Raw genomic sequence first — 20,389 nt, 5'->3', positions numbered from 1 at the left:
CGCTGTTACTAAGGACCTGGCCCAAATTAGAACAAGTGCGTCAGGGGTGGCAAAGGGCTTCTTCTATCCAATGAGAAAAACAACTTCTCTTTTTCCCTATATAGGAAAAGTTTGTTATAAATCTTCACCCACCAATAAAATGTCTTCCCACACAGAATGTTCAAAATCTCAGCCCTCTGGAACACGATATAAAGACACTTCAGTGCATATGCCCCGGAGAGAACAGGAGGCAGGGCTGCTTCACAACAGGAGTGGCTGCTTTCCCCAGCAGTACACAGCACATGGGAGCACGAGGAGGAGGAAAGCGACTGTTGGGAGGACCTTGAGTTATGCAGAAGCATTGGCAGGACAGAGTCACAGCACCAGTGTCAGCAAGTGAAAGAAGCACGGTCAGAAAACACGATGATGTTGGGTTTCAAACATGGCATGATCATTGTCTCACATTGGTGACTATAGAGTGCCACCCTCTCCACTCCCCCAGGCTCACATTGTCCTCAAGCTGAAAGGCAGATACTTCTCTTGCTTTTTACCAAATAGGTCATTATTCTTTCAAGCCTCATGATTGCTTCACAGCATAACTGAGGTCAGGGAGATGGATCAAATAATACTCTGATCTTCCCATTTTAAAGGTTCATATTTGAGTCATGGAGCAGAAGTGTTACCTTACAGTGTATATCTTAATTTGTAATTGCTTTTGAAAAGTAAAAAGCACTCATTTTCTATTGCCCGCCCTCACCTAAAATCTAACAGCTCCATAGGTAATTAGGTTCCATTGCCCAGAATGATAAATACAGAGAGATACATATTTTCAGAATTTAATATGGAGTAAAATGCTTAGGTCTGACCAGCCTTAGTAATATAGGAGGACATGAGTTCTGTCTTTTCTTCCTAGTAAGAGAAAATCAGTTCAAGGATCATCTAAGGATCCTCCCTCTTTAAACAACTGCCTACTCGTGCAGAATCAAATGTATGGAATTAATCCCAGTTTCTGTTTCTTTTTTTAAACTATTGTTTTCAGTTCACCGCATCCAGATCTTGTCTGCTTAGAGAGGTAGGTCCAAGCTGTTGATAGGCAGCAGGGGGAAGGAGCAAAACTCACCCACCAAATCCAGCAGCAGCTATAGAGAGCAGCCAGAAAACCGCAACCTGACTTTGCTCTACACTGTAGCACTGTGCCCCACAGAGCTAGTCCTCAAGACGGAACTGGTTTTAGAATTAAACAGAATCCAACATGGTGGCTCAGGTGAGTGTTAGTCTGTGTGTTTGTATAGTTTAGATAATGTGTACCTACAAAGAGAAAAGGTCTAAGTTGCCCTTTAACCACAGAGACTGGTTGAACTCAGCTATTGCAGTTGAAGCCGGAGTTCACAAGGACATGCCATACCTCCCTGGCTGCCTTCTGCACAAACCGCTCATCTGTGACACGGAAGGCCCGGCAGAGAGCCTCAGCAGGGTCATGGGGAAACATCTCCTGGCGCACTAAGTTAACGTGTAGGTGAACCGAGGCATATATAGCAGCATCCACTCCCCCATGGCCATCAAACACTGCAAAGTATGCTTGTTCCTCCTGGTCCTGTCAACAGAGACAGACAAAACAGTTAAGGAGTGGGGCACGGTACCATGCAAGTGATCTGATGCCCTGGAGACACCCATCCTCTGCTGATAGAGACTCAGTGTTTCCCTTGCTCCCGGGCCTGATCATCTGCTGGATACCTGCAATGCTTGGGCATCTGTGTTTACACACACAGCCCTGGAACATATCATGCCCAATTAGTGCAGGCTGGAGCACCCTCTCTGTGAAACTTGTTATCTTGTACCATGGAAACCACCCACATGCATTTGCCTCAAAATCATAGTTGCGAGGAAGAAGAGGAAAGAGGGCACGAGGAAGAAGAGGAAAGAGGGCAGAGGAAGAAGAGGAAAGAGGGCACGAGGAAGAAGAGGAAAGAGGGCACGAGGAAGAAGAGGAAAGAGGGCAGAGGAAGAAGAAGAGGAAGAAGAGGGAGAGGAAGAAGAGAGGAAGAAGAGGAAAGAAGAGGAAAGAAGAGGGGAAGAGGGAAGAGGCACGAGGAAGAAGAGGGAAGAGGAAGAAGAGGGAAGAGGGCACGAGGAAGAAGAGGGAAGAGGGCACGAGGAAGAAGAGGGAAGAGGGCACGAGGAAGAAGAGGAAAGAGGGCACGAGGAAGAAGAGGAAAGAGGGCAGAGGAAGAAGAGGAAAGAGGGCAGAGGAAGAAGAGGGAAGAGGGCACGAGGAAGAAGAGGAAAGAGGGCAGAGGAAGAAGAGGGAAGAGGGCACGAGGAGGAAGAGGGAAGAGGGCAGAGGAAGAAGAGGGAAGAGGGCACGAGGAAGAAGAGGGAAGAGGGCACGAGGAAGAAGAGGAAAGAGGGCACGAGGAAGAAGAGGAAAGAGGGCACGAGGAAAAGAGGAAAGAGGGCACGAGGAAGAAGAAGAAGAGGGAAGAGGGCACGAGGAAGAAGAGGGGAGGAAGAAGAGGAAAGAGGGCAGAGGAAGAAGAGGGAAGAGGGCACGAGGAAGAAGAGGGAAGAGGGCACGAGGAAGAAGAGGGAAGAGGGCAGAGGAAGAAGAGGGAAGAGGGCACGAGGAAGAAGAGGAAAGAGGGCAGAGGAAGAGGAAAGAGGGGACGGGATAGAAGAGGAAGAAGAGGAAAGAGGGCAGAGGAAGAAGAGGAAAGAGGGCAGAGGAAGAAGAGGAAAGAGGGCACGAGGAAGAAGAGGGAAGAGGGCACGAGGAAGAAGAGGGAAGAGGGCACGAGGAAGAAGAGGGAAGAGGGCAGAGGAAGAAGAGGGAAGAGGGAAGAGGGAAAGAAGGGGAAGAAGGGGAGGGAGGGAAGAAGAGGGAAGAAGAAGAGGGGCACGAGGAAGAAGAGGGAAGAGGGCAGAGGAAGAAGAGGGAAGAGGGCACAAGGAAGAAGTGAGCAAAAGCTCTTCTGCATTGAGTACTTCAAAATACCTCAGAGCAATAGAAAATTTCTAAAATACTGGAGATAAAAAACACACAGTTCTGAATGATAATGCCTCTTTCACACATCATTCCTGGTCACATTGAGCTCCACCATAAGTAGCCTGTAAACTTGTTAACCAGTCTTGGGCCACATCAGCTGCCCGCTGTCATGGCGTGCCTGGCACCTTTGCTTCAGCCTCAGCCTAGGCTTCAGTGTCCTGGTTCTCAAAGGCCGGCTGCCAGCATCACACTCCTCCCTTCTGCTGTGTCTGGAGTGAGTTCACTCTTCATCTGCCAAATTGCTGGCTGCTCGCTTTGTTTTCAGCTCAGGTGTTTGGATCTGAGATGTCTGCAATGTGAGAGTCGCTCAGCTTTCACTGGCTACTAAGTTCCCTGTGGGCGGCAGTGGCTAAGGCCTGCATCTTGAGTCTTTACACTCGCTTTCTTGGGAGTCTGGGTTCTGTCATGCACTTCGGAACAAATCCTTTAAGGGAACGTTTTGCTTACTTGCTTGCTTTAGGGTTTTGGTCTTTTTTTTCCCTTAACACAGTGTCAGGTAACCCAGGTTGAGCTGAGCTTTGCTGGGTAGCTGAGGCTGAGGGACTGCCTCATCTGTCCCACCTTCACACTGTGTCAGACAGAGATGACACAGGCATATCTGTACTTTGGAAAATGCCTCTTAAACAAAAGCACCACATGTAACTGTCCAGAGAATAATGGTAACACTCAAAAATGATGAAACCAGTATCTACGTTTAGACACTAACACTACTATGTCCTACATTTTAGGCAAAGCAGTTTATAGTGCCACTGAAGACTGACTAGACAGAATGAGGACTAGAGTAATCCTCAGTTTCAACAACTCAGTACAACAGCGGAAGAAACAGCAGCCAGGTGGGGTCTTTGCCACATTAGTGGTGGGAGGCTCAGGTAACGCACACTATCTCTAGGTTTCACTCCTAGCACTATGCAGATTTTCTTTTAAAACTGCGGATTTTAAAGGAAAATTTTTATAATGATGTATAATTTTAATTCATTTAAATAATAAACATAAATAGGGAAACAAATAGCATGATAACCCCACTATCATAGATGACATCCTCATAGCTATGTATCTGTGGCTTGGGTTGGTTTGGTTTGGGGTGTTTAGTAGGACTTTGGGCATGTGAGACAAGCATACATCTGCATGTGTGCGTGTGCGTGTGCGTGTGCGTGCCTGCATGCATGCTTTGGCTTCTGACACAGGCCCTTACCTTATAGCAGGTCTCCTGCCTCAGCCTCTATAATCCTGGGTTGCAGATGTACGTCTGGCCCTATGTTTTGTTTTGTTTTATTTTATTTTATTTTGTTTTGTTTTGTTTTGTTGGGTTTGATTGGTTGGTTTGGCTTTTTTCAAGACAGGGTTTCCCTATGTAGGTCTGGCTGTCCTGGAACTTTTTTTATAGACCAGGCTAGTCTCAAACTCAGAAATTCACCTTCTTCTGCCTCCCAAGTCCGAGATTAAAGGGATGTGCCACTACCTCCTGGCCCATATTTTTTAAGTAAGGATCATAGTATACATAAAATTTTATGGTCCTGCTTTATGTCAGTAGTATTTCTGCATGTCACTAAGTATTGTTTAGACACATCTTGAATAGATTGAGACACATTTCCCTTAATTTTTAGATCATTTCTGATTTATTTTTTATTAATAATGCTAAAACACTTTTGTCAAACACATATTTAAGACTGCTGTATTTCTGTTGTGATGAATTTTAAATGAAGTGACCAGGTAAAGTACCAGAATTTGCAAAGCTCTAAATAACCACTGCTAAGCAACCTTAGAAACCTGCCTTGGTGCTTCTGGGCAGCTCTTCTGAGCTAGACCTCAGGCCGCATCAAACCTGGAGACAGAACGCAAGTCATCCAGGTTAACATGCAGAACGAAGGCCTTCAAATCTGAGTGCAGTCGTGAAATAGCTGTAGTTTCGTGGGCACTGTTTAGGGTAACCTTTGGGGTACATCTGCAGGGACACAGCGCTGGAAACAAAGATACTAGGTGTGGCCTCTCTGCACCCCAACTGCTCTTGACAGTCGGCTGAAGCTTAAAGGTAGCTGCTGCTAAGTGAAGGAAGTATTACGCTGTGTATAAATTACTACACTCCCATCTTGAAGTTATGGACTTAACAGAGGAAAGAAAAGGTGAGTGACAGGCAGGGGAAACAAACCCTCCTTTGTTTGCATTAGCATAATGCATCTAATAGGAAGGAGAAGACAGCAAGAGAACGGTTATTAAGCTGACAGGCTCATATGGACCCAGCCTGTCAGTCACAGATGTGTGGAGTGTAATTCCAACTTCCTTCTATCTGAGACCCAGATTTTAAAAGAAAATCACATGAAATCAAATCATGTCAGCCTTAAATTTATCCTTTTATGTTGTGTTTTTTGTTGCTTCAGCAACATGGTATTCTGAGGATTTAATAAGTCACTTGACTTTACTACAGAAAAATTCTCCTTTTAAAAATGTTATTTTGATATATGATTTTCTTTGGTTGCTAATAAAATAGTTTTAGAAGCTTCAAGAAAAACTGGCAACTTCCCTTTTTTTCTTGGATGGGAACTGGCTATCCACAAGAGATTTTTTTACTCTTCCAGTTTTGAACCATGTGAACCTATTAAAAATAACACAATGTTCCCAAATTGGAATGATTTGAACTTTCTCAAAATAACAAAACAAGTTCTGTTTTCTAATGTAGCCAGCCTCCCTCTGTCCTATGGGTGACAGGTAGGACACTAGTCCTTCCTGGCAGGACCATATCTCACCAACTGAAACTGACTGCCCTTTACCTCTAGGTTGAAGAGCATGTTAAAGTCAGGGATGCAGACATGTTTGTCCTCCATTTTCCTTCGCATGTTCTTGATGGCATGGATTGACGTCTCATAATAAAGCTGTGGCCTCCTGCGTAGAGGGAAGTCCTTCACCCAGTTGCAGCAAATCTCGTGTAGTTTGCTGAAGACAGAACGGGCCAATTTCACTGTCTCAATTTCTGTGAAGGAAGCAGAGACCCCAATAAAGAGTCATGTAACACTGCTCCCCACACCCCTACCTAGTTGGACAGAAGTAGTTCACCCCAGTCACGTCCTCCGTAACTCGCGGAAAGACGCCACCCTACCTAGTAGAGAATCAGCTTCCACCAAGATCACCCTCTGTGTGGCCAGGCTTGTTCACAACCTTCCGCCCTCTAGCCCAGAGCAGCATTCTCTGTGGACGACTGGCAGGGTTGTCAGGTGGAGAGCCAAGCCTTCTAGGCTCAGAAGACTGACTGAAACCTGAGTACTGGGTGTATTGCCCAGCCACTCAGAGCAGGAAAGGTGTAGGAAAGCAGCTGGCAGAGTCTTGGCTCTCTCCTCCTCATTTCCTTTATGGCTTCTGTCCGCTGTAACTGATTGACAGTTTGTAACGAATTCCAGGTCCATCATTCGGAACTGAGTTATACATTTTCTTTGATTATTTATCAATTCAACTTTAGGCAGTAGTTTAGCCAACAGGGGAACTGATAGGTTTATTTGGAGAAGGCAACTTTAATTCTGTGTGTACTTCTTTGATTTTTAAAAATTTCTTATTATTAAAGACAAGTCTTTATTAGTATTATTAAAGACAAGGTCTCACAATGATGTAGCTCTGGCCATCCTGGAACATATTTTTCGTGTTTTGTTTTGTTTTTAGAAGCAAGGTTTCTCCATGTAGCCCTGGCTGTCCTGGAACTCGCTGTGTAGACCAGGCTTACCTGGAACTCAGAGATTCACCTGTCTCTGCTTCCCATGTTCTGGGATTAAAGGCTTGTGCCACCATAACCAGCCTTACTTTTTGTTTGTTTGTTTGCTTGCTTTTTTTTTTTTTTTTTTTTCGGAGCTGGGGACCCGAACCCAGGGCCTTGCGCTTCCTAGGCAAGCGCTCTACCACTGAGCTAAATCCCCAACCCGCTTATTTTTAAGTCAGACTCTTGCTATATTAGCTCAAGCTAGCCTCTGCCTTGAATTTTCGACAAACCTTCCCTCGTGCTGGGATTATAGACACACACCAGCACATCACCTGGCTTACATCCCCTTCGCGATACAGTTGACCCAGTTAACATCTGAAGCAGACCTGTGTCCCTCGGCACATGACCAGTGTGTACTGAAGAGACTAGATCTAGCATTAACTGTCTAGCCAAGCTCTCTTCCGCTCAGTTTGTAGCTACTCAAATAACCAAAAGATTGGGTTTTCATTACTTTAGATGTTCCTTCTATATCTCAGGTTTTTTTTTTTTTTAAATACTCCTTAACGCTGCTTTACCAAATCAGACACAGCCTGACAGCCTGAGGAAGTATGTGGCAGACGGGCAATGGCTGCAGATGCTTCCTGTAGCCTAGAACAGAAACCCTAAGGAAGAGAGACTGTGTGTTCCTCGGCAGCATGGAGCCTGGACTCCTATTTCTTTATTTCCAGTCGTGCTTTAGCCTTGAATCTGTGACTCTATTTCTGTTCTTATGCATAATTCTTGCATTAATTTTCCTTCTGTTTTGTAGTACTGAGGCTAGAACTCAGAGCCCTGAACATCCAGACAAACACTGCAGGTGCTCTTATCTTTTTGAGACAGAATTTTTCTGTAGAGCCCAGGCTGGCCTCGAACTCAAGATCCTTGGGCTATAGCCTCCTAAGTGCTAGAGTTGGAGCTTCCCCAGGTACAAATTATCACATCCACCACAAACTGCCCACCCTTTTCTGAGGCAGGGTCTCACGCTGTTCCCAGGGTGACCTGGTCTCAAATTCATTCTCCCTCAGCCGACTGAGCACTGGGGTTAGAGGGTGAGTCTCGACATCCAACTTAGAACTCTTAGAATCATTGTGTTCACGAGGTCTCAAAGGCTTTATTTCTGGTTTCTTTATATTAATATGCAGCAGTCTTATGTCTTAAACATCTTTATGTATTTGCTTGTTTGGAGACAGTGTCTCACTAGCACAGGCTGCTCCCAGTCTCTCCTGTGCTGTGGTCTGTGGGCATGCACTACCACGCCCAGCTGCCCCTTCTCAACTTAATATAACTGAAGAAGCAAGGGTGTGTTTAAAGAGAAATGAAGTACAAAGAGCAAATACTCCCTGAGGAGTTACATGAACAAACCTGTAAACAGCCTTTTTTTTTTTTTTTTTTGCTTTAAGCAATTCCAAATGTTTGCTCTTTTTTAAGTTCTAGTGCTCATAGAAACCGCAGCAGGAGATCACCACCCCCATGCAGACTTGACATGACTGTCCTTGGTTGACACAATCACAAAAAGAGGGCTACAAAACAAATACATCCAGAAACTCCAGAGAGAATGGGTGAAATACACGACACGTTCCTACATTCCCAGCCGATCATGAAACTGTTCTGTCATCCTGTGGTTTGCTGTCATTCTGTACAACCACACTGTCCACTAAGGGAGCTAATAAAACTTAAATGCCGAGGGCCAGAGAAATGGCTCAGTGGTTAAGAGCACTGGTTGCTCTTGCAGAAGACTCAAGTTCAGTCCCCAGCATCAACATGACAGCCTCTGCCTCCTAAATGCTGGGATTAAAGGGTGCAGCCAGTTCCTGCTAAGAGGAGGTTTTAAGAGTTGTTTCAGTGGGACCTCATTGCCTGCTGTAATCCATATGTGGTGTGCTTCTCCCCTCTGCACTGTGTGGGCCAACAGTGTCCCTGTAGAGACTCTGCCTTGTGCAGGTCAGACCTACAGATTTGTGTGAAATGGATAAGGGATTAGCATAGAGTTAGATCTCAACAGCATGAAGATGTTTCCGAGTGATCTCCTAGAAAAAATTTCAAACATCATGATCAATGACATCTATTTTTAAAAAAACTTTATCTGACTCTTGTCATCGTGTAGATTGAGCTGCGTCTTCAGAGCCAGCATGTAGAGCGCACACAGCCCGAGACAGTCTCCAGCAGGAGTGCTGTAGAACATTAGGATGTAAATAGTAGCCACTCGAGATGGAAAAATAAAACAAAATAAGGGGCGTGAGAAAGTGAGAACCATCCAAGCAGCAGTCCACCCCCTCACAGCTGTAACCTGCTCGTCAGTCGGTAATGTCACAGTGTCGAGCTGCAGCTGAGTCAGCCAGTCACCCCGCCGCAGTGAAGAAGAACTGAAACTCTTTTCATTACAAGGGTTTCACTCTGTGCCTCAGCTTCAGGGGAAAGAAAGTGCTTTGTAGAAGGATTCTATTGAGCTTGGCTCTGGGACAACATGGTTCTAGGTGAATCCGTTATTCTCATTAAGAACAAGCAGTAACTCCCTCCTTGACAATTTTCTGTCACAGTCCAGAGACAGGAAGAGCGGGAATGCCACAGTCTCGGGGCTGGCTTTCTATTAATAACTAATGCTCTGTTCCTTATGTACCATGTTGACAGGCAAATGCTTAGAATAGAACAGATGGGCTAAGCATGGTGACACATGCCGTGATCCCAGCACTCAGGAGACTGCAGCAGGATAGTGAGTTGAAGGCCAGCCAGAGGCCACAGAGTTGAGACCCTGTCTCAAAGCTAATAAATATCAATAAAACAACACCGTCTAGATTTTGCAGCAGTAAGCTGGGGTGGTACTCTGTTGGTAAGACACATACTTAACATTTAAGGTACCCCAGGTTCCATTCCCTGCACCAAACACAGAAGTGTATGGTGGGTTACTCATGCTCTGAGTTTATAAAAATAGCTTAATCATTTTCAAATATGGTAAACCCAGTTTATAAACTAGAGTCCAGCATCTTGGGATGCAGAGGTAGAAAGAGAGATTTCAGGCCAGCCTGGGCAGTCTCAAAACAACATTCACGGCAGTGAGTGAGGAGCGTCCTGTCCAGGGCCTTGGCTCAGCTCTCTGGTGCCAGGGCTGAGGATGGGAGTGGCTGCTGAGTGCCAACGCAAAGATACACAATGTCTGTGTCTACATCACGTCACTATCTGTCAGCACTGTACACAATGTCTGTGTCTACGTCACGTCACTATCTGTCAGCACTGTACACAATGTCTGTGTCTACATCATGTCACTATCAGCACTGTACACAATGTCTGTGTCACGTCACTATCTGTCAGCACTGTACACAATGTCTGTGTCTATGTCACGTCACTATCTGTCAGCACTATACACAATGTCTGTGTCTACATCACGTCACTATCTGTCAGCACTATACACAATGTCTACTGTCACTATCTGTCAGCACTACTGTGTCACGTCACTATCTGTCAGCACTGTACACAATGTCTGTGTCTACATCATGTCACTATCTGTCAGCACTATACACAATGTCTGTGTCTACATCACGTCACTATCTGTCAGCACTGTACACAATGTCTGTGTCTACGTCACGTCACTATCTGTCAGCACTGTACACAATGTCTGTGTCTACGTCACGTCACTATCTGTCAGCACTGTACACAATGCCTGTGTCTACATCACGTCACTATCTGTCAGCACTATACACAATGCCTGTGTCTACATCACGTCACTATCTGTCAGCACTGTACACAATGTCTGTGTCTACATCACGTCACTATCTGTCAGCACTGTACACAATGTCTGTGTCTACATCACGTCACTATCTGTCAGCACTGTACACAATGTCTGTGTCTACATCACGTCACTATCTGTCAGCACTATGCTTTAGCAGATAGAAAACTTAACAAGATTGGTGAGTTTTGTTGTAACATTTTAACTGTCGTTTGCTTTTACTTGTATTCTCCAGGATGGCATCTTAGAAGAGATGGGTGTACTCAGGGTGGTTCAGCCGTGGAGAAACAAAACATTTCACACAGCTTCTTCTTAAACTCGGCTTTCCACCTTCTTCCTTTGTTGTGCATCAAACTGGGTTTTTTCGGTTGAGACAAGGTCCTTGCCTAAGCCTGTCTAGAATACCTAGGCTCCAGTGACCTTCCCTGCAGGTACACACGACTGAGCTCAACTCCATTGTGTATGCTTGCTCCTTACTAGACAGCAATGTCAGTTTCCTGTTTCCTGTACTTTCCATGTACTAGTTTACCATAAATATATAAATATATTTAACTTTATGAAAATGTAATCATTTTCAAACATTGTGTGTGTGTGTGTGTGTGTGTGTGTGTGCGCGCGTGTGTGTGTGTTTCTGCATGTGCGCATGTGAGCGTGTGTGGTTGGATTTTTTTTTTCTTCTGGCCTCTTTTTATTGATTTTTAAGAAAAAGTTCCTTAGTACCACTGTGTAGTCATAGTGGTGCATGCAGTTGGGTTTAATATGCTATAGCTATCCCTGTAGCCAGCTGTCCACGAGAAAATGTTAGATGTTTAAACACATAATGGAGAAAAGTGCTCACCCACAGTCCCTTCTGTGCCGTCCGTCTCCTTTGGGATACAGTGAGCAGAAAGGTCACTCTGGAGGACTTCATCTGATGTGGCTCTGGCTAAAGCGGCAGCCAGAAAGGAAGGGCAGTTACTGGAAGAGAAGCACAAGGCTATCCTCAGTAAGGACTCGGAAGTGATGCTCTAATGCGCCACAATATATGCCATATGTGTCGTCCCACGGTGAATGCCCGAGCACCCCCGGCTAGTGTTAGATAGATATTGGATCGATATCAGAGAATATCTCAGGGCTGGTCCCTGACCAGATTTACTGTCCAGCTGGGTAGACAGGTGGCTGAGCAAGTAAAGGAACAGGATGCAACCTGAGAGTCAGATAAGCACTGTGAAGGAAACAATACAGTGACCCCTACAGTGATACCCACCTTGGTTGGGTGGCCAGTCATTGCCACACATACCCTTAAATATGAAAAGATCGTGTTACAAGGTCGTGGAAAGGCAGGATGAAATACTTCAGACTCGTGCACAGGCCTTTATGAGAACTTGTGAGAAGTCACAAAGTTTTGAGCAAGGAGGTGCCACGGTGAGATAGGAGTTAAAGCATTCCCTTGATTTGCTGTGCCAAAGGAAATTAGAATGTAGTGAGGATGAAAAGTGGGCAGTGAAGAACACTGACAATCTATGGGAGGAAGGGGGAGGTCAGTAAAGGGGACAGGGACAGAGAGGAGGGCATGAGGAGGAAGAAGAGGGTGTTCTTTGGAGAAAGATGTGCAGAGCGTGCTGGAAGTTGGGCCGAGGTGAAGGACTGAGAGGAAGTCCTGGGTTCATCTGAGCAGCTATGGGCTGACAGGAGTAGGACAAGAGGTTTGAGGACTGGGCTAATGCAGAAAACAAGAGTTCAGTTTAGCAGGTTAAGCTAGAAATGATAATGAGATATTTTATAAGGGGATAAAATAACTGGACATTTCAGACAGACGCTCGGATTTGAAAACTGAGATAGAGTTCAGATCAAGAATCTGAGAATCACTAGTGTACAGTAGTTCTTGAAAAGTGTAGGAAAGGGGCTAGGGATTTAGCTCAGTGGTAGAGCGCTTGCCTAGCAAGCCCAAGGCCCTGGGTTCGGTCCCCAGCTCCGAAAAAAAAAAAAAAGTGTAGGAAAGCAGTGAGTGTAGGGGAGTTAGGAGAAAATGCTCTGTACTGCAGCGTATTCATTGTTTTATATGCTGTGGGATGTGAGGCCGAGAGTATCCACCTTGCTAGTGCCTAGGTTTTCAGGTTAAGTGCACCTGTAGACAAGGAACCTGATCATGGGCTCTCACTAGCACATGGAGAGATCTTGACTGAAGCCTGAGCCTGATGCCCTCATGGGATGAGTCTTCAGGGGGCACAAAGGGAGAGGAGGAGAAGGGACGTAGCATGTGTAGATGCTGTGGACTGTGACCAGAAGGCTGTGGCAGACTGTCTGTCCGTAGCAAGCCACAGCAGTGTTTCTGGTCCCGTGTTTTGTTTTCCTCTAACTCAGGGCCTCAGGCACGCTAGCCAAGTGCTTTCCCATGGAGTTCCAGCCCCAGGTCCCATGCTATTTTAGAACCGTGTCGTTTCACATAAAGTCAGTTACTTTTTCTTTACATGTGGTTAAGACGTGGGAACTTGTTTTTTTTTTTAAGGGCAAAGTAGGCTCTGGCTACCCTAGCTTTTTGCTTTTTTCCTCTTTCCCTTTCTAGACTGCTTGTTCTTGGAACCCAGCAGCCATACTGTGAGGAAGTCCAAACCAGCCAGCCTGGGGAGACTGCATGTACAGGGTCACACGGGTATGAGCTGAGACCTCTGGCCCCAGCTAACAGCCACCATCAGCTGCCTGACGTGTAAGTCACAGGGCTTCAGACAGCACCAGTCTTCAGCCTGAGGCTTCCAATCCATGGAACAGAAATGGGGACTTGCTGTACCGGTCTGAAATCCTGACCAAAAGAAACTAGAGTATAATAAATGACTTTATTATGCCACTAAATTTTGTCATAATTTTTTTGACAGCCACTATCATAGAAACCCAGTATTTTAAAGCTTGCTAGAAGACAGGAACCCACAGAGACTAGAAAGCCAGGCATGGTAGCACACACCTTTAATCCCAGTACCCAGAGGCAGAGAGGCAGGCAGGCCATCCATGATTTGGACCAGCCTAGCCTACGAAGTGAGTTCCAGACCATCCAGGGTTATACAGTGAGACCCAGTCTGAAACCCCACCCCACCCCACCTCACCCACCCACCCACACATAGAGACTGAATAGCTAGAGGAGCTCTAAGAGGAGTCAGGGGAGTTGAGCATTTGAAGGAGGGCTTGGGTGACTGTAGCATCCCTGCTGAAGGGCAAAGGAGCTAAAGAAAAGGATAGCGAATCTAACAGCCACCAGGGGGAGAGTGGGGGGTGGGGAGGGCTCAATGGGGGGGGGTCTCAAAAATGATAGGGGGCGTTGATCTCCATGTATAAAAACACCAACATTCATCACACGGGGCTGCTGCACAGTACAATGCTTGGCTAGTGTGCACAGGTCCTGAGTTCAATCCCTACTTCCCCTCTCCCACTAAAAATGGAAAGACACGACAGCAAGCAGTAGAGTGACATCAGACACTGGGCCTACATACTGCGAGGTGGGGAATACAGAACAGTACAGCTGCTTTGGCCGCGCCCTGAACTTCAGCTGTGTATGTGATGCGGCCCAGCAACCCTGGTCTCCGCATGTGCCTTTGGAGTGAGTGAAAGCACCACACACACAGCCCGCATGTGCACCACAGCAAGAAGGACGTGCAGCCGATGGAGTGTCCCATGTAATACCGGGGTGCTTTTTCACCATGTGCGCCTGGTGCCTGCAGAGGCCAGAAGAGGGCACTGATCCCCTGGAACTGGAGTTGGATGGTTGTGAGCCACCATGTGGTGCTGGGAATCAAACTCAGATGTTCTTACACTGCTGAGCCATCTCCAGAACCCCTGGTGCTTATACCTGCAACTGTGTAGATGAAGTTTGAAAATTCAGAAGACTGTCCGGAAGACCACAGGTTCTAGAAATGTATTTATATGAAAAGCATGTGACAGGTAAATCTAAAGAAACAGAAGTGGACACTTGGAAATACCAGCCTTGGTCAGGATCAAGTTTGGTGGGAAGAAAAGGGGTGGGAGGGAAGGAGGGAGGGCAGGCACTTGGGGTAAGTGCAGGTAAGTGTTTCTGTTTGCTATTTAGGGAAGTCAGGACAACCCCAGCTAATTGTGTTTACCCTTGCGGGGGCTTTGCTGAAGCATGCATGCCTTGTGCCAGGCACTATTGTGCTGCTCAAGATGTACACACACGCACACGCGCGCGCGCACACGCACACACACGAGATTTGGTCAGGTGAGACCAAACACCTGCTCCAGAAACATGAAATCACACTGCTTACACCCCAGACCTCTAAAGGGGAAAATAACTTGCTATTACCTTTCTCGTCCCTTAGGACCTCTTTATCTTTGTGTTTGTGTGTTCGCGCGTGTCCAGATGCAGAGGGTGCACATATACATGTCTGCGCAAGATGGCTGTGCCCCCCTCCCCCCTGAGGCTGATTCTTCCTTGGAGGTGGGGTCGATGCTTTGGCCAGACTGGCTTGCCAGTGCACCCTGGGGCACTCTTGTCTCTGTGGCCCTGAGATTTCAGCACATGCTAACATACCTGGTCTCCGTGTGGGCCCTGGGACAGAACTCAAGTCCTCATACTTTCAGGCACTCCCCCGAGTCCTCATCATACTTTTAAAAATTGCAGGTCATATCCTTAGTAAATAGTGAAATCATTTACGACCTGGCTTGCCTGTCTGTTTTAGCAACATTGGGCATTGACCCCAGGGCCTCTTGCATGATAAGCAAGTGCTCTATCCTGAACAACCCTTCAGCCCCTTTTCATGAAAAAAAAATTACAACTACGCCCTCATTCAGTCATTTAATCAGAGTGTGCATGTGTGTGGACATTCAGGTGCCGTGGTTTACCTGCAGAGGGCAGAGGAAATCCTTAGGAGTTGACTCACCGTGTAGGTTCCACGGATAGAATCCAAGTTGTCAAGCTTGGTTGCGAGCACCTTTAACCCCTTGGCCAGTGATTCTCAACTTGTGGGTCACGACCCCTTGGGGGGTCACATATCAGGTATTTCGTTACGATTCTCTACGGGCAAATCAACAGTTGTGAAGTAGCAGCGAAACAATCTTACGGTTAGGGGTCACCATGACAGGAGGAACTGGATTAAAGGGTCGTGGCATCAGGAAGGTTGAGAGCCACTGCTCCAGGCCATTTTGCTGACTTCATTTTTATTTTGAGATGAGGCCTCAAATGAGAGCTCTCTGAGCCGCTGGGATCTCAGACTCGCACCATCACAGCTGGTTGGTTTCTGTTCTTTGCTCTGCTTGTAGTTTTGAGGCATGGCCTACGGCTCCACACGTGGTAGGCAAGCACTCCAGCTGAGCTAGAGTATCCACGTGTGGGCAGGGTCACTTCCCAGCTCCTGCTCCTTCACAGCTGTAAAATGAAGTAATGGGGCCTGTCCGAGGCGAGGAACAACGAGCATCGCCATCTCCTTTGTGGCTGTCTAGAGTGTCGGCCCTTTCTTGACGAGTCAGGGTTTGGTACTGAGGTGACTTTGTCTTCACATCTCTCCTGCTTTTATTCTGATCTAGTCCGTCCTTTTGTTTATTTTTAAAGCTGCATTTTAAAATGATCCAAGAACTTCAGTGATCTAGCTCCCTAGAGTTCCACAAGAAAATGATACCTTTTGTGTAATTAAACTATCAGTCTATGCTCATCAAAGGTAAAACCATGACGACTTGAGAGAACAAGGCACACACCACTAATCTTATTAATGTGTCACTCGTGGTACATTTTTAGTTACAGTTAATGTACTTTTTAAACTTTTTGTCAGACAGAATGAAAATATTTTCAGTGAGGTAGAGAGGGAGGATTAACTCACTAAAGAGCTCAAACATCACCTCCGTCAGTGCACTCTGCACATCAGGACATGGAAACACTTGCATGAATCATTTCTTAATGGTTTTGACTGAACTGAAAGAAACTGTTTCTGAGAAATGAGAATCGCAAGTCTGTTTAAAGCTCAGGCACATCAGAGAATACTTGACACACCTCAAACAAAAACTAATCATTAGTGCTTGTCATTTTAAGAGGCTTACCGAGAGTGACTAACATGACAACACAAACTGCTTTCCTTCATACTTTGCCTTGAGATGCTAAGACAATGTTGACAGTGCGGGGGCCTGGAGAGACCGAGACCTAGAACGCTGTTGTCTGGGCTGGAGAGAATGACCAGCACTTAAGAGCACTGGCTGTTCTTCAGAGGACCTGGCTCTGAGTCCCAGCACCCATAAGCAGCTAGCAGCCATGTGTAACCCCAGTTCCAGGGACTCCAGTGTCCTCTTCTGCCCTCTGGAGGCATCAGGCATGCTCAAGCAAACAGACAAACACCTACACACATTAATAAGTACAGAGGTCTATGAGGTCAGAGGCTGCTGCACTGGAAACCCTCACTTGTGTGACTTGACTTTGGCAGTGCCAGCCTTTGGGTTGTCTGGATCTTCTAAAATGAAGTTAATCTTGTTAGGGTCCTTAACAACAACAACAACAAACAAAACAAAAACAAAAAAACCCTAGTTTTACCTGAGATATACATAAAGTACAGCTCTAAGACAGTCTTTGAAGTGGTTCCCATCCTTGACTCCGAGCAGTTTAGACCCTATGTATGAAAGAAGTGTTTTCTACATAGCAGCTAACTTTTATTTCAAACAGCAAAGCACAGATCGCATATATTCATAGGTAGAAGTAGTCTTTGTTTATTTTGTTTCTAAGTCACACGTTGTGTGCACATAGGCACTTCTTGAACAACACTGAAAAGTCACTAGAGATCCACTTACGTTTCCTCACAAGAAGTAAAACATTCTACTTTACTAAGGATACTTACACTAATGACTACATGACTACACACTTCAACTTTATATACTTAGTTTCTCAGAGCTATATATAATGCCAGAAGCTCAGCCCTGTTGACATCGGAAACTGAGCTCTGTAAATAAAACAAACATGGTGTTTGCTTTCAAGTAAATATTTTTCAAACACATGCAAACTCTCAGAAAACGATGGGTCACACATGCCACAACTGTCCTGGCATCTTCACGCCAGCTAGCAGCATTGCCTTCTGAAGTAAATGTTGCTTCTTTAATTCTACTTCCAAAAGTAGGACCAAGAGTGTTGCTCACTGGTAGAATACATGCTCAGACCATATAAGGGCTGGTTCCTGAGGCTGGTACCTCAAAAAAAAAAAAAAAAAGGAGGAGGAGGAGGAGGAAGAGGAGGAGGAAGAAAGAAGAAGGAAGAAAGAAGAAAAGAAGAAGAAGAAAGACAGAGGGGGAGAAAGAAAGGAAGGAAGGAAGGAAGGAAGGAAGGAAGGAAGGAAGGAAGGAAGGAAGGAAGAAAGAAAGAAAGAAAATAAGTGCACCTGTCCCCAAACATGTCTGGAGACTTCCTCCCTCCCCTCCCTTCCTTCCTCCCCCTCATTATGTAGCTCTTGCTGACCTGGATCTCCCTGTGTGGATCAGGCTGGCCTAGAACTCATACAGATCCACCTTCCTCTGCCTGCCTCATGCTGGAATTAAAGGCATTGCTGTCACAAATAGTGTGGTTGGAAAAAATTACAAAATACAACCACATCCTAATGACCTTCAGTAGTTAAGCACTTTTCAATGCCTACACATATTGTTTTGTAATGTCTGAGGCCGACAGACTAGATTGTCATGGGAACTATCCAGATAACATTAGAGTCAAGGCTGAGGTGAGCTCAGCAATAGAATGCATGTGTATTCTATACAAGGCCTCAGTTAACTCCTTCACAGCGGATGGAGGGAAGGAGTCTGTGTTAGCAGAGAGCAGCTTGGTGAGCAGACTTTTAGTACTGAGCATGTACATTTCTTGAGACCTACAGATAGGGCAGATATTACAAGGCTTGTGCTTGATTTGCAAGGACGAGAGGGAGGGTGAACAAATGAACTCAGGGTCAGTAAGGACTCTGGGGACCAGACACATGGAGCTGTACATGGAAAGATCTGGAAGTCCCACCAGCTCCTGGAATGCTGTTGAGCTGACTTGTTGGAGACCAGGAGTTAGGAAGGCTCGTTCCAGAGGGGACCTCAGCAAACAAGATGGGAAAACGAACTCTTCTGGGCCTAAAATGCTACCTCTGCAATTCTATTCCAAGTAAGTATTGTTTTTTGTCTCAAAGAGGGTCAAAGGCAGCTTTAGACGTATAAACACACTGGGCATACTGGCACATAACTGTACTCAAAGTTATGGGAGGCAGACCACTAGATCCCTGGAGTCTACACATACATTTAAGACTAGTCTGAGTGACAAGACCCAAACCCACAATATTTCTATAAGGATATTCTGCCTTATGTATTAGGAATATTCTTATTTTTGTAAAGAATTATTTATGTATTTTATTTATATAAGTACACTGTAGCTGTCTTCAGACACACCAGAAGAGGGCATTAGATCCCATTACAGATGGTTGTGAGCCGCCATGTGGTTGCTGGGAATTGAACTCAGGACCTCTGGAAGAGCAGTCAGTGCTCTCAACCACTGAGCCATCTCCCCAACCCCCTATGAGGAATATTCTTAAAAGTTGGGTGTGTCTGGTACACATCTTTGATCCCAGCATTTGGCAGCAGAGGCAACTGGATCTCTCTGAGTTTCAGGCTAGCCTGGTCTACTTAAGGAGTTCCAGGATAGCCAAGACTGTATAGGGAGAGTCTGTCTCAATGGATAAATGGATATTCGTTCCCATAAGTACTGTCAGTCTTGGCTGTGTTTCTATTGGTTCAGAAAGACGTCTTTGGACTTAGTGTAGCCAACTACACTCCAGACTTCTTATAGACCACCGAGTACTGTGCAGCTTCGTATTCTATCTCATTGTTTATTTTGATTTTGAGACAGGGTCTCTACTTAACCTTCACTGCCGTGAAACTCACAATGTGGAACAGGCTGGCCTTGAACACACAGGGATCCTCTTGCTTCTGCCTTCTCAGTACTTAATGGGATAAAGGCACCACACCAGTGAGAGCTTTATATTTTAAACAAGTCCATCCTCCTCCCACTTAAAACCATTTCCAAGGGTTTGTAACTGTGTCCCCCCAGTCTAGGCTGGTATCAGTCAGTGGAGCAGGCAGTGACAGCAGGAGTGGGGCTGAGTGACGGAGGCTGAGCACTGGATGGTCGGTCCTGGTATAAATAGATTAATGCACCACAGAAACAGTGCATTTGCTTCGTTTCCAGACACCCAGGGTGGACCTCTTGACTCCATCACTTGTTCGCGTCGTGCAGATCAGGACAGTGTACACTTTAAGGCTGCAAACTGAATAAACCAAGCCAGGAAGCACTCTGATTACAATGCCAAACCTACACAAATCACCAAAGACATTATTAGAGAAATTAGAGGTTTAAAAGTACATCCTTCCTGACACTGGCAGTGTGGGCGTCCACACAGCACAGCACCCACAGCTGTGTTCAGCAGGCTAAGGTGATAGAAATTCTGGAAGGTGGGGCGTTTCCCTCAGTTCCATCTAGAGCCTCCACTGAGCAGCCTCGAGCCCACGGGCTCGGGGCAGTGCGTCTGCGGGTGATGGCGAGAACACTGACTCCTGACTACCCCATCTCCATTAATCACAAGGATTTTAAGACTAAAACTAAAGGAGGCAGATCCTCTTCCTCGCAGGGTTCTTTTTCCTAGTGGACTGCATGGAGTTAATGGCTGGGTTTCTTCCTCAGGAGGCTGCCCTTTGTCTAGCAGGCTCCAGGAATGCCACCTGGAGTCAGATGGCGATGCCCACGCAGCCCAGGTTCTTTCCTTCTCTCCTAGGGGTCTAAACATGCCTGCCTGGTGCCTCACTCCTGCGGCTCTGGCTTGGGGTTCTCACAGCAGAAGTCTCCCTGGTGCGCCTATCCGTCTAATCTCACATCTATTTTTGCTCTCACCAACCAAGATGACATTCAAGGAAAACCTACAGACTCCCGGGTTTTCTGTGAGTGCCAATTAGC

The 20,389-nt window shown here is 46.0% G+C and overlaps 2 protein-coding genes across 4 annotated transcripts in view; one reads left to right on the top strand and one right to left on the bottom strand.

The window, feature by feature from the left end:
• Positions 1–13,290, top strand: part of Trim37 (tripartite motif containing 37) — a 141,678-nt gene extending 128,388 nt beyond the window's left edge. For 2 of the 3 annotated variants that reach the window (XM_032911863.1, XM_032911860.1), the window contains one exon: positions 13,007–13,290. In XM_032911863.1, the coding sequence (XP_032767754.1) occupies positions 13,007–13,151 (145 nt within the window). In that variant the 3' untranslated portion in view covers positions 13,152–13,290. The remainder of the gene's footprint in view (positions 1–13,006) is intronic. The other variant, XR_004389001.1, reaches the window with a different exon arrangement.
• Positions 1–20,389, bottom strand: part of Ppm1e (protein phosphatase, Mg2+/Mn2+ dependent 1E) — a 136,469-nt gene that overhangs the window by 11,322 nt on the left and 104,758 nt on the right. Inside the window, exons 2-4 of the mRNA XM_032911868.1 lie at positions 11,300–11,418; positions 5,788–5,987; positions 1,385–1,573 (exon numbers count right to left, since the gene is read on the bottom strand). Of these exons, the coding sequence (XP_032767759.1) occupies positions 1,385–1,573; positions 5,788–5,987; positions 11,300–11,418 (508 nt within the window). The remainder of the gene's footprint in view (positions 1–1,384; positions 1,574–5,787; positions 5,988–11,299; positions 11,419–20,389) is intronic.

Source organism: Rattus rattus, chromosome 9 (assembly GCF_011064425.1).
Source record: "Rattus rattus isolate New Zealand chromosome 9, Rrattus_CSIRO_v1, whole genome shotgun sequence".
Taxonomy (NCBI): Eukaryota; Metazoa; Chordata; class Mammalia; order Rodentia; family Muridae; genus Rattus; species Rattus rattus.
The sequence above is the reverse complement of the archived record's forward strand: the minus strand, read 5'-3'. Positions and strand labels throughout refer to the sequence as shown.